Source organism: Scleropages formosus, chromosome 10 (assembly GCF_900964775.1).
Source record: "Scleropages formosus chromosome 10, fSclFor1.1, whole genome shotgun sequence".
NCBI classification, from domain to species: domain Eukaryota; kingdom Metazoa; phylum Chordata; class Actinopteri; order Osteoglossiformes; family Osteoglossidae; genus Scleropages; species Scleropages formosus.
Window position 1 is genome coordinate 31767323 of NC_041815.1, and position 12277 is coordinate 31779599.

Sequence of the window (12277 nt, forward strand, 5' to 3'; positions counted from 1 at the left end):
GTCCCCGTGGCGACCAAGTGCTCCGCCCCCCGAGGCTCCTCCCACCTGGGGGTTCTGCAGGAAGGTGGCCTTGTGGTTAAGGCAGCCGCCGGAGCGGTTCTTCAGGGGGTCGTCCGAGAGCTGCCAGGAGCCCCGCACGACCTGCTCCTCCCAGGTCTTGTGGATGCTCAGGAGTGACGTGTTGATGAGGCGGCACAGGATGAGGTCTGTGAAGTGCTTGCAGAAATCCTCGAAGTCCATCCTGGGGGTCGGAGGTCAGTAAAGAAAACACGTGGAACGTCACGGGAACTTTCGCGCAAGAGCCGGAGCGACACGGGACGCGTCTCACCAGAACTCGCCGTCGTCCTCGACCGTGACGCCGAGCCGCTCCCTCTCACTCTTGCTGACCTTCTGCCACTCCTCGGAGCTGGAAGGCAGCACGCACACATTATAATAATCATTAACTGGTGCTAAACGAGCATCAGCTAGTCTTCCACTGACTCTCTCATCCAAGGCGGCTTACAGTGTTGGATACACTACACCATGGTACAATACAGTACAGTACCTACAGTCATTCACACAGCTTTACACCACAGCAATGTAACACACACACACACACACACACACACACACACACACACACTCTCTGCAGGCTGTCTTTGGACTGATGGAGCAAAACCACGTGAACATGGGCAGAACACGTGAACTCCATGCGCACTGAACGGGACTCGAACCCATTTCCGAGCGCAAAACACCGCTGCTGCTGCGCCGACCCGCTGCGGTCGTTAGACTGTGGGACGGTGTAGCACAGTTGACCTCTGACCCCGGGCAAAAACTATGTGTGATGTACTTATGTCTTCGCCCTACAAAAATACACCAAATTCAATTGAACTGAACTAAGACACTTGAAAAGAGAAGGAAAAAGGCCAAATAACATCAGCAGCTTCCTGCACAAATACATGCAAATTTCTCAATTTCTGCAGAAAAATCACTTTTGCTTTTGAGAGGGTGGGAAGGAAGTAAAGCAAAAAAAAAAAAGAATTCACAGCGGGAATCACTGAAAAAGAGCCTGTTGACTGACGCCAGATCTGCCCTCTTGAATAATTCAGCGCCGAACGAACACGTGCAAAGGGAAGAAGGGAAGAGAAAGCTGCAGCGCAAAGAAAGGAAAACTAGAAAACGGGGAGAAGTGAGGAAAAAGGAGCGATTTGTGCGCTCCTCCGCGTTCCCCGCGGGCTTCGTGGCCTGTGGCGGCATCACGGAAACGGAGCGCGTTAATTCGGCCCTTGGGACGCCGTCCGTTTCCCCTCCAGCGATGCTCCGCTGGGGGGCGTGACAGCGAACAACAGCAGCGCGGAGCCGCGCGAGACCACGTCACGTCGCCGTGAGCCTTGAAGGTCGTCGAAACTCTCGAAGCCGGTGCCTCTTCGGAGGGAGACGGATAAATAACACAACCGGCTCGGGCGCTTAATAAATGTTTATAGCGAAAGACGCAGCGAGCGCCCAGCGCCGGAGGAAACTCAGAGTGACTCAATCCAGCGGGTGAAGCTCAGCAGCAGAGAGCAAACAAATGTGGCGGTTTGTCAGTGACGAGAGGGGGGTCAAGCGGGACCGAGTTACGATCTGGCAGCAGACAGACAGGTAAAGGGAACACACCTTGACACCCCTCAGGTTCCACTGTCTGTCTGTCTCTGTCTCTCTTTCTCTCTCTCTCTCACACACACACACACACACACACACACACAGAATTACAAGGTGATGTCACAGTCTCTGCCTCTTGAATGAACCACAGCTTCTTTGGACTGGATGAGTCTCCCGAGCTGCTCACTGGGTGCGCAGGAAGGCGATGAGTAAAACTAAACACAAACTGGTACCTGTGGTGGGACGTGGTGTCACAGTGACCTTCCGCCCCCCCCCCCACAGTGTCTGTCACATGATTCCAGTGGTCCGCCCCCCGCTACCCTCCTTTGCCAGCTGACTGGACGTGACCAACGGAGCACAATTCAGTGACCAGGTGGATGTGGTTTTAAAATCGCTCCTGGGTGCTGTGACACCACAGGCCACGTTTTTAATATAACCCTGAAAGCTGAGGAACCCTTTTCGGTCTCAGCCCTACATGAATGAAGGTGCACTGGGATCCAGCAACGACAGCGCAGTCAGCAGCAGTTCCTCTCCTGGCCAGGAGGGGGCGCTACCTGTCACTCCAGGGCCCGTTCCACTCCTTCTCGCCCCAGGGGTTCCGCATGCGGATCATGCTGAGCTTCTCCGACTTGAAGAAGGCCAGCAGCCCGTGGCCCAGGCGAACCCGGCGCACATCCGTCACGGCGTAGGCGTGGCCTTTCACCAGGCCGCAGTCCAGCCGCGCCTCCATGTCCGCCTGACTTGTCGCCTGGGAAACGAAAGAGTCCACCCGTGAGCAGAACTTACAGATGCCGCACAGGAGCGTTTCTCTTGTGTCCGAGTGTCGGCGAAGGCGGCCGTCCCTCAGGCCGTCATTTCCGGAAGGTGTCAGCGTTCTGTTTGCATTTGCGCTTCACACAGACTCCCGAAGAAGCCGCCCGCTGCCTTGCTGAGAAAAACACGAAGGAAAGAAGACGAGGAGGCGGAGCGAACACGGGCACACCGCTCCGTCTCCACACCCTCGCTGAACGCGAACAAAGTCTTGGCTGTAGAGCACTTCCTGCGAACATTTGGACACGTTCAACTACACCAGAAAGAGAAGAGAAATCGTTGCCGAACGCGTCCCTGCAGGCCGACTCTGCTAAAGAGGAAACGGTAAAGGCGCACGTGAAGCAGAGTGCGTTGGCGGCGACCGCTGAATCTCCTCACCCTGATGGAGCAACTGATGAGGCCGCCACGATTGTGCACCTTGAGCACCCTGTCAAACAGGTGATTCCGGGCCTCCTCCTCCTGGGCAAACTTGCCCTCGAGCAGCTCGATGGGCTCCGATACGCCGCCCGTGAAATCCACCAGGGCGTCGGCCGTGTTCCCGCCGTCGAGCGCCTCGTAGCAGCCGTTCAACCTGCGTGGGGGGGGACACAATCTCAGCACCTCACAATGCAGCAGGCTCTCCATCTTCAGTCACCGTTATTCCTGATCAGGGTCGCAGTGACCCCGTGCCTGTGCCGGAATCGCTGGGTCCAAGGCAGAGGGGAGTAACACCCCGTATAGGACGCCAATCCATCGCAGGGTCGCCACACACGCGCATAGACGGTCAGTCACCGATTCGCACTATAAGGGCAATTCAGCATCACCAATCCACCTGAACAGCATGTCTTTGGACTGTGAGTGGAAACCAGAGCACCCAGAGGACACCCTCACAGACACGTGGAGAACATACAAACTCCAGACAGACTGAGCGGGGATCGAACCCACATCCTCTCGAACCACACAGGCCCTTTGAGAAGGCAGTGCTACTTGGTGCAGCACCCTGTCATGATTCTTTAACTTGATCGGTACAACATAAGAAAAAAATGCAACTTTGCGGAAAGTTCCAGACCCTTCTGACACGTGACTGATCACTACCTGGACCTCTGAGTCATTAGTGTTAATTCTGCCACACAAACAGCTCAAGTCTGTCCCCCGTTTGGTTGACTCATTGGTAGAGTCCACCGCTCTCTCCAAACCCATTGGCTGCTGCGAACCAACACTGCGCCGTGATTGGCTGTACACCCAGCTCGCACACAGGGTCAGTTCATTCTGGGGTCAAATTGGCATTATTTCCTACAGGGGAAAAATGTATCCATGCACGACAACTGTAACATCGATATACAAAGTTTATGTTGCCCAACGTGCTGTTGCTGCGGTTAACCTTCAATTCAAGGGCACTTGAGGAAAACTGTGGGGCTTTTCTCCAGTGGAGAAACCCTTGTACTAAGAAGGGAGGAAATGTGTTTTATTAAAAAGACTCTCTCTTTGCCTTTTACCTCATTTTTCATTTATATCATGGATTTTTAAGACTGCCGTTTTACCCTGTTCCTGTACAGCTTGTGTTCTAAGCGGCAGCTCTCATTGTGAGGAAGTGCTTCGTCGTGGAGCGCCGTTTCCCCGATACCGGGCCACACTTTGAGCATTTCACGTCGTTATTAAATGGTCCCAGTGCCAGCGTGCACACACACTGAAAGGGACACGGTGCCGCCCACTGCGTGACTGATTTTCTCGAAAAATTGCTTCTTGTAATGACGCAACACACACCACTCCTTTTCTTTTCTTCATCATTTTTACTGTGCACACCTGTTCTCACAGTTTCCCTCATTGACTCTCTGTGAGCTGTGGGGGAAAACACTGCTGAATAAAAAGCCCGGTGTGTGTGTGTGTGTGTGTTCTCCTAAGCCGCTGTACGGGAGGGACCCTGGCACACGAGGGCCCAGTGTACTTGCTTGGCATAGGCTTTCTCCACCAGCGCGCTCCAGAACTCGTTGCGGTCCTTGGAGTGGCAGTAGACCAGCTGGTTGTTGATGGTGGGCAGCCGGTCGTCGATCACCACATCCAGCCACTGCCCAAAGCGCCAGAAACGGAAGTGGAAGATCCCGGCGTATGAGTCGCCCTTCCCTTTATCCCACTCCTGCTCCTTCCAGTCTGGGATGACCTGCAGAGACCACAGAGGATCATCAGACGTCTGTAACGTCACCAGGCTGCAACTGCACACCCATCGCTTTACAACTCTGGCACAATTCTGATCGTTGCGCATCGATCTCCACACCACATAGCCCTCCCCCCCCCTGCCCCAAACAAGAATGAGCTCCGCACGAACCGCCTCTTCGACACGGAACGGATCCAGTTTAATCAGCGAGACCGAGCAGCCCGGGCCCTTTGCCGAGCTCTTGCCGAAAAAATCAAAACAGAAGGATGAATTAACTGGCACTTTAAAAAGTTCTCTAAGTGCCAATTAGAAGAAGGAACAACTAAACACCCCCCGCCCCCCCGGCTGACGAGTGAAAAAGTGACACCAGGCGCCACTACAGATGCAAATGAGTTTTCAGCTAGAACACGGAGCCACAAGGAAATGCATGAAGCAGGAGCACGGAGCCGGGGAGCTGCGGGTCCCAAACGCCCGAAGGAAAATCCCCGAGTTGCCCGTGTGTACGTCATTGGGCTGCGTTGCCTAGCAAACGCCACGCACCACACCAACACAGTAAACCCTGCCGCAGGCCCCTCCTCTCCGCACCCGGGCAACAGGAGTCGATAAAGTGTCGCGCGGGCGCACCGGGGTCCAGGAGCACACAGGCTCACAGAGGAGGACGGCGATCCCACACAGTACTCATGGAATCGCTCCTGCAGCTCCCCTTCCAGGAGGACCGGCAGCTCACCGAAATGATGCGGCTGCGCGTACAGTCGCTGGAGCAGCGCGGCCAGAAGCGGCAGGAAGGCGAGCGGCTGCTCCGGCCCGGCGAGCTCGTGTACCGCCTGGACTTCCCGCAGCAGAACCTGCGCTTTGCGCGCTGGGCCGTGCGGCTGAGCGCGCCGGGACGCCTCACCGTGGTGGCCACGTCGCAGCACTGGACGCCTGACCTGACCCCGCTGATGACCCGGCAGCTCCTGGAGCCCGCCGGTCTCTTCTGGAGGAGCCCTGGCGACGGGGACGGCGATGTGCCCAAGTGCTATGAAGCCGACACCCAGGAGTTCGGCGAGAGGATAGCAGAGCTCGCCAAGATCCGCAAGGTCATGTTCTTCCTGCTCGAGTTCGAGGACGGCGCCGAGCCGGCCACCGTTGACTGCGCCATCGTGTTCAGGGCTCTGCAGTGAAGGGCGACTCCAGCCCCCGCGGCGGTGCCCTGGTGCCCTGCTGCCTTGCTCCTCCTTCCCGGACCCTTCATCTGAACACATTGCAACCGTGAGCCGAGTTCCCGTCCCCCAGCTTGTAGGACGTTGGTCATTGTTAGCGAGCGTGCAGCAGGCGGCCACTCGGTCTGACGGTATTTTGTGCATTTGCTCCGAATTTAAAGAAAACATGGAAATGCCTGTCGTACCAATTAGTACTTTAGTCTCTCCGAACATTATTTCGCTGCTTGTTGCCTATTGTATTTCTGAAATAGTTTGAAATCATCGTGTTCAGCAATAGTGTCATAGCTGTGGATACGGTGAAAACACTGAAACGCAGTATAATGTTCATGTACGCTGCTCAAACAATAAAGGGTTAATCATTCATGGGACAAAAATTAAATCCTTTAAGTTATTTGCTGTTGGTCCAGGAAGAGCCCCAGCGGTCCAGGTGGGGCGGGGGGGGGGGCACGGCGGGGGATGCTGCTACAATCAGGCAGGTCAGCGTTCAGCCCGCAGCTCCATGGCAGAGCTTTCAGAGCAGATCGATGTGCTCACACGTCACATTGCGCGCGTGTGCGTGCGTGCGCGTGTGCGTGCGTGCGCGTGTGCGTGCGTGCGTGTGTCTGTGTGTTGTGTACATTTGGCAGGAGCCATCACACTTTACACCTCCACGCAGGCTGGTTCTATGACAACTCAACACACACGTCCAAGAAGCTTCCACGCTTGTGCAGGTGTGAGCAGAGAGGCACCAGCAACCATTGCAGCTCCGCCATCCAGGTAGCGTGCGCGCGCACACACACACGCACACACCAACTGTATGTAGCACTTTGGACCCAGGTATCCAGGTCATCCAGAACCCAGATCAGTGCGTAACTATGAAAGATACATATTATATGCGATAGAGCACTTGATATACGCAGGAACTTGAACAAGCAGCACGGAAAGAGGCGGCTGCTGGGAACAGGGTGCGGAGGGGCGGACGCTCATTGAGACGTGGGGACAAGCTCCACATAATGAGGTCCTTCGGGGTACGATGCACTGGGGATTAAGGGGAGGCTGGTGCGGGACACGCACTTAATGAGAACGTTCCGGAAGCCGGACCGACGGCCACAAGCGAAGCTCCGTTCAACCGGTGGCGAGAGTTTGAGTCATAATGTGTCCAGTTTGGGGGCCACAACTCAGCTAGATTTAAAAGCAGTTAATATGGAACGTGCCCGTGATCAAACAGCGAGTTCCTGCCTGGTACAGACCCAAAGCGACACCGCTAAGGTGCGTTTCATTTCATGCGTCCCACACACGCACTTACTTTATCCCAGAAAGGCTCTCTGGAGGCCAGGCTGGAACATGCTGCCACAAACCAGCAGTTTCCCAGCTGCCCCTGGTGCAGGTCGTGCGCACTGATCCCGTTGACGAAGAGGTGGGGGTCATCACACAGCTCCTGGAGGCCGAGGAGAGACATGGGTCAGAGATTGTGTGTGTGTGTGTGTGTGTGTGTGTGTGTGTGGAACAAGTGTGCCTGGACAATACACAATAAGAGAATGAGAAAAGCAGTCAAGGAAGATGAAGAGACTGAAGAGGAGGAAGACACGTGCGCAAGCATTTACATTTACTCATTTAGCAGACGCTTTTGTCCAAAGCGACGTCCAACTCAGCAAAAGTACAATTTATGCATATCATTGAGAGAAGGAGACATAGCTGCAGACGTGTGACTCAAGTAAACCTAGTTTGTTACCTACCACTTCCTGCACCGAGGTTCATCGTTCGAGTAGCTGCATAAGAGACAGGATAGACAAATCCTGATACCCTCCTACCTACATATATATATATACACACACACACACACACACACACACACACACACACACACACACATACATACACACACACACACACACACTTTCTGAACTGCTCGTCCCATACGGGGTCGCAGGGAACCGGAGCCTACCCGGCAACATAGGGCGTAAGGCCGGAGGGGGAAGGGACACACCCAGGACGGGACGTCAGTCCATCACAAGGCACCCCAAGCGGGACTCGAACCCCAGACCCACTGGAGAGCAGGACCCGGTCCAACCCATTGCGCCACCGCGCCCCCCTCTTACATATATATATTTTTAATATTATAAGATACACAATCACATACAATATCGGAGTACAGCTGAGTAAAGGCTTTATTTGGTGATGCTCATGAAGTTACAGTGCATGAACATTGACACCTTACATGAGCTGGAGAGATCTTGGGCGAAATGGGTCCGGAAAAGGTGAGTTTTCACACCCTTCTTGAATATAGACAGAGTTTCAGCAGTTCTGAGTGGGGGGGGGGGGGTCATTCCACCACAACGGAGCCAGAACCGAGAACCTCCACGCTTTACTTTTTGTGCGTGGGACCACCAAGCGAGCAGTAGTAGATGAGTGAAGGGGTCTGGTTGGGGTGTAGCAGTTGATCAAGTCTTGTAAATATCTGGGATCAGTTCTACTGATACATTTGTAGATAATAACCAGGGTCTTGAATGTGATCCGGGCAGCTATAGGAAACCAGTGCAGAGAAATGAGTAGAGGAGATACATGCGAACACTTCAAATCAAATCAAATCAAACACAACTCGTGTAGCAGCATTCTGCAGAAGCTGCAGAGGTTTGATGGCAGTAGCAGGAAGGCAGAGTCAGTAGTGAGGTAGGGACGGACCCTACGAATATTATGCAGGCTGCATCTGCAGGACTGGGTTGTGGCTTCGATGTGCTGAGAGAAAGATGGACTTGAGTCAGTCGTCACTCCCAGACTCTTAGTCGAGGAGGAAGGAAAATGAGTGAGTTGTCCAGTCTGATTGATGGATAGATCGTGACAGGAGGACAGGCCAGCTGGGAGGTGAAGAATCTCTGCAAACACACACGATGCGCACACGGGCACCCGGCCAAAGCACGTCGGCTGAACTCAGAGAACCGATGCGTGAATAAGGCGGACCTGAGAGTGGTCAAGAGCTGCAGGTGCCAGTATGCGGTCAGTGTGTTCAAAGGGTCTCTAACACAGCCTTGCTCTCTAGCGCCATCACGCCATCCCTGCGGTCACTTCGGCCAGACCGCAGCACAAGGACGACGCCCCGGGACCCCCCAAAACTGATGACGTGCGGACTGCTGAACCCACGGCCCCTCCTGGGAGAGCTACGGCCACGAGACCCCCAGCGGAGGAAAGGCACGGAGCAACGGCCATCCCTGCTGCCAAGGGTCGTGGACTCAGCGGAGGAGAAGCTCTGACGAGAAGGAGGATCCGTGTGGCTCCAGCAGCCCCTCCCCGCGTGTCCGCCCGCTGTCTGGGGCGACCAGGATCACCTAAAGCGCTGCTGTTCCACGCAGGCAGCCCCGGGGGGTCGGGGGGTCGGGGGGTCGCGTGACTGAACCGCGCCGCCATGGGCTCCGGCGCATCTGAAACCAACACCGTGCAGCAAAGGCTCCTGGGGAGGGAGCTCCTCACCTCCCGGAGCCAGCGTCCCACGGTGAGAGCAGTTAGCAGCTCCACGGAAGGGCGCCAACACAGCGAGAGCCATCAGAGCTTCGCTCCAAGTCTGTGATAATCCCCGGCCTTCCCAAACCTTTACCTGCAGACGAACTCGCTGGACGAGTTCAGCACGACAGGCGCAGCGAGAGCGTAAACAAGCGAACGGGAAGCGTCGAGGAACTCGATGACATTGACATGTATTCATTTTTAGTACTTCAACTCATTTTAGAGCAAGTTCCTAAACGTACCTTTAGAGCTGCTGCCTTTGGATGCAAAGGTCGCAGGTTCGAATCTCACTTCCGGCTCTAGTACCTTTAAGCTCGTGACCCCGAATGGCTCCAGTGAAACTACACAGCTGTGTAACTGGGTAAATAATAGCAGGTAGTTGAACGTTGCGGCTCCGCTGTGGACGGTCCAAAATCGGCTGAGAAAGGAGGGCTGGAGGTAGTGGAGGTGGTGGCGGTGTCATAGAGAAGGAAACATTTATATTTCTTGAAACCAAAACGGGGAAAGTTGTGTGTTTTCCGGTTCTTTGCTGCATCTGTCCCAGAGGCATCTGTCACCGCCACAGGAATGCGGTGTGTCCTGGCACTCAGCCGTTTACCGCATTACTTACTCCGCTGTTAATTGTTCTCGCAGTGCTGGGCGGCACCGGAGGAACTTAACGCAACAAGACACCCGTGAGCCCCTGGGAGGCGACGTGACGAAGACACAGCGCAGCATGGAAAACCAAACCAAATCCATCGTCGTCACAGCAGCACTTACACTCTCTTTACCGCAGCACACCTTCTGCTGGAGCGACTCAGTCACACAGGAAGGAAGCGACACACACACACACACACACACACACACACACACAGAATTGGTAGTTATTATTAACTAACTGTTTCTCATCAGACAGTTTTGTACAAAGAAAAATTAAATTTCAATTACTTACACCAGTCTACCCAATTATGCAGCGGGGTAATTTTTACTGCATCAGTTCAGGGTAATTACTTTGATCGAGGGTACTGCAGCAGGAGGTGGGACACAAACTCGGGTCCTGCGAGGGGAGATGACAGCTCTAACCGCTACGCCCCCTGGTGGCCTTATCCCACCTGTGAGTATTGGTGGCGGCGGGAGTCGACCCCGCGCTCACGTTACGGCGGCCCCGCGATCAGAGGCACGTGGCCGAGGAGGGGTCGCTGCGGGACACCCCAGGGCTGGGACTCTGCCACGGCAGCCGGATGCCTCTCCGTTACCACGACGACGTCATCAACACGCCCTTTCACTGTGAACTGGGATGAAGGAAATCCATGAGCGGATAATGAGCTCCCGGAGGCCCTCGGGCTCAGTTATCGATCGCTGCACATTTGAGCAGCGCTGCAAACTCACTCTGACAGCGTCCCATTAGAGCGTCCCGTGACGGTGCGAGGGCGCCGCGCACACCACTTCCTGCTTGTAAGAGACTCCAGCCCCGCACCCCTGTGTGGCACTGGACGACGGAAGCCGTTCGCCTCTTGTGGCGCACGAAGATGACGACTGCCTGCATGCAAGGTATGCAAAGGAGAGCGGCAGGAAGGTCGGTGTGATTCAGCAGCACGACGACGATGCAGGACGGTGAAGCTCTTCTTTAATGCACTTCTCAACAGAGACTCGAGGGAAGGTTCGGGTGGGGTGGGCCACTAACGCAGCTGCACTGGAGCGGGCCACAGACAAACGCTGCCGGCTGCCACCCGCAGCGGTCGAAAACAAACACGCCGATAAAAGATTGCCGAAACACTCTTTCTATGGACACAACGACTGCTTCGAGCAATGCAGCGCCTCCTGTGGCCACTAGGAATTACTGCATGCACATCCCGCCCAATTTCAGTGTGAACTGGAGCACAGTGCTGTCAATCAGGCTGTAGGCGTGGCCAAATGGGCGCCACTGGGCGCGACCTATCTACAAACAGAGAGCAGCAGGAAACCGAAACATTCCTGTGTTTGTATACTCACATTTTCCAACTCATCTTATCTGTTGCATTCAGGCTGCAGCTGTGTGGTGTGTGTGTGTGTGTGTGTGCGCGTGAGAGAGAGCGCACGTGCGTCTTGTATAGATACGTGTCTTACACAGATATGCGTGCGTGTTCTCAACAAGCCCCCACAGGCTCACGGTAGAAACTCCTCTCTCTCCACAGGGAGACCAGACCCGAGGCGTCGCTACTGCTCTCTCGCCTCCGGAGGCCTTGAAAACGTTCACCGCGGTACGCCGAGACATCCCAACGGTACCGGTCCTCAGCCAACGAGTCGTGACCTCAGCAATTGCTAAACCTAAGTTCCACAGCACCATGTCAAGGTGGGCGGAGACACAGCAAACACAGGCTGTTTGCCTAAGGTGGAGATGGGTCACCTGAACAGGTTCTCTTAGTGCACAGCTCACCTTGGACACCTGTCCGTCACAGACACCTGTCCGACTCCCGGCTAAAAGAGCAGGGCACATCGGTGGCCGGCGGGTGGCCTAGTGCTTACAGTTAACACCTTGCAATACCAAGGATCTGGGTTCGAATCCTACCTCCTGCTGCAGTGACCTTGATCAAGATACTCACCTTAAATGAAAACGGTAAAAATTACCCTGCAGCACAAATGGGTAAATCGGTGCAAGTAGTTTAATGTTCCAAGTCGCGAGTTGTAAGCGAGCCTGCGGAGCCGTACCTTGGGCCGTTTCCAGGTGACGTGCCCGATGCGGTTGGCCTGGAAGAAGAGGGACTGGTCCGTGGCAGGGAAGAGGGGGTCCTCGAACAGGGTCTTGCTCTGAAAGCAGTGCTTCTTGAGGGAGGCGTACTGCTGGTCCTCGTAGGCCTTCACCGAGGAGAACATGCTGGGTGGGGTCACATGAGCAAACACACAAATCCAAGGATGAACACCAGTGCATGACGGTGTGCACTGCAGGGTTTCGATGGTCCGGAGCCTGAAAGCACAGGGTGTGAGGCAGGGTACAGCGTGGATGGACCACCAGTCCTTTGACAGGCAGGTGGTCTCTCTCTTTCTCTCTCTCACTCACAGACACACACACACACCCCAGTTG

At 55.0% G+C, this 12277-nt stretch overlaps 2 protein-coding genes across 6 annotated transcripts in view; one reads left to right on the plus strand and one right to left on the minus strand.

The window, feature by feature from the left end:
- capn5a (calpain 5a) overlaps positions 1-12277 on the minus strand; it is a 32041-nt gene that overhangs the window by 16742 nt on the left and 3022 nt on the right. For all 5 annotated transcript variants that reach the window (XR_003797948.1, XM_018736145.2, XM_018736147.2 and 2 more), the window contains exons 2-8: positions 11905-12070; positions 7049-7180; positions 4359-4567; positions 2809-3001; positions 2175-2368; positions 329-406; positions 46-241 (exon numbers count right to left, since the gene is read on the minus strand). Coding sequence is in view for 4 of the 5 variants with exons in the window: in XM_018736145.2 (XP_018591661.1) it covers positions 46-241; positions 329-406; positions 2175-2368; positions 2809-3001; positions 4359-4567; positions 7049-7180; positions 11905-12069 (1167 nt within the window). In the remaining variant the exon portion in view is untranslated. The remainder of the gene's footprint in view (positions 1-45; positions 242-328; positions 407-2174; positions 2369-2808; positions 3002-4358; positions 4568-7048; positions 7181-11904; positions 12071-12277) is intronic.
- On the plus strand, positions 5216-6171 carry ompa (olfactory marker protein a). The gene has a single exon (XM_029255345.1). It carries the CDS (start codon positions 5242-5244, stop codon positions 5722-5724), a length of 483 nt encoding a protein of 160 aa, XP_029111178.1. The 5' UTR covers positions 5216-5241; the 3' UTR covers positions 5725-6171.

What these genes read in the sequence shown, in the direction of transcription:
- ompa (XM_029255345.1), top strand. Translation starts at nt 5,242, where the DNA reads ATGGAATCGCTCCTGCAGCTCCCCTTCCAGGAGGACCGGCAGCTCACC.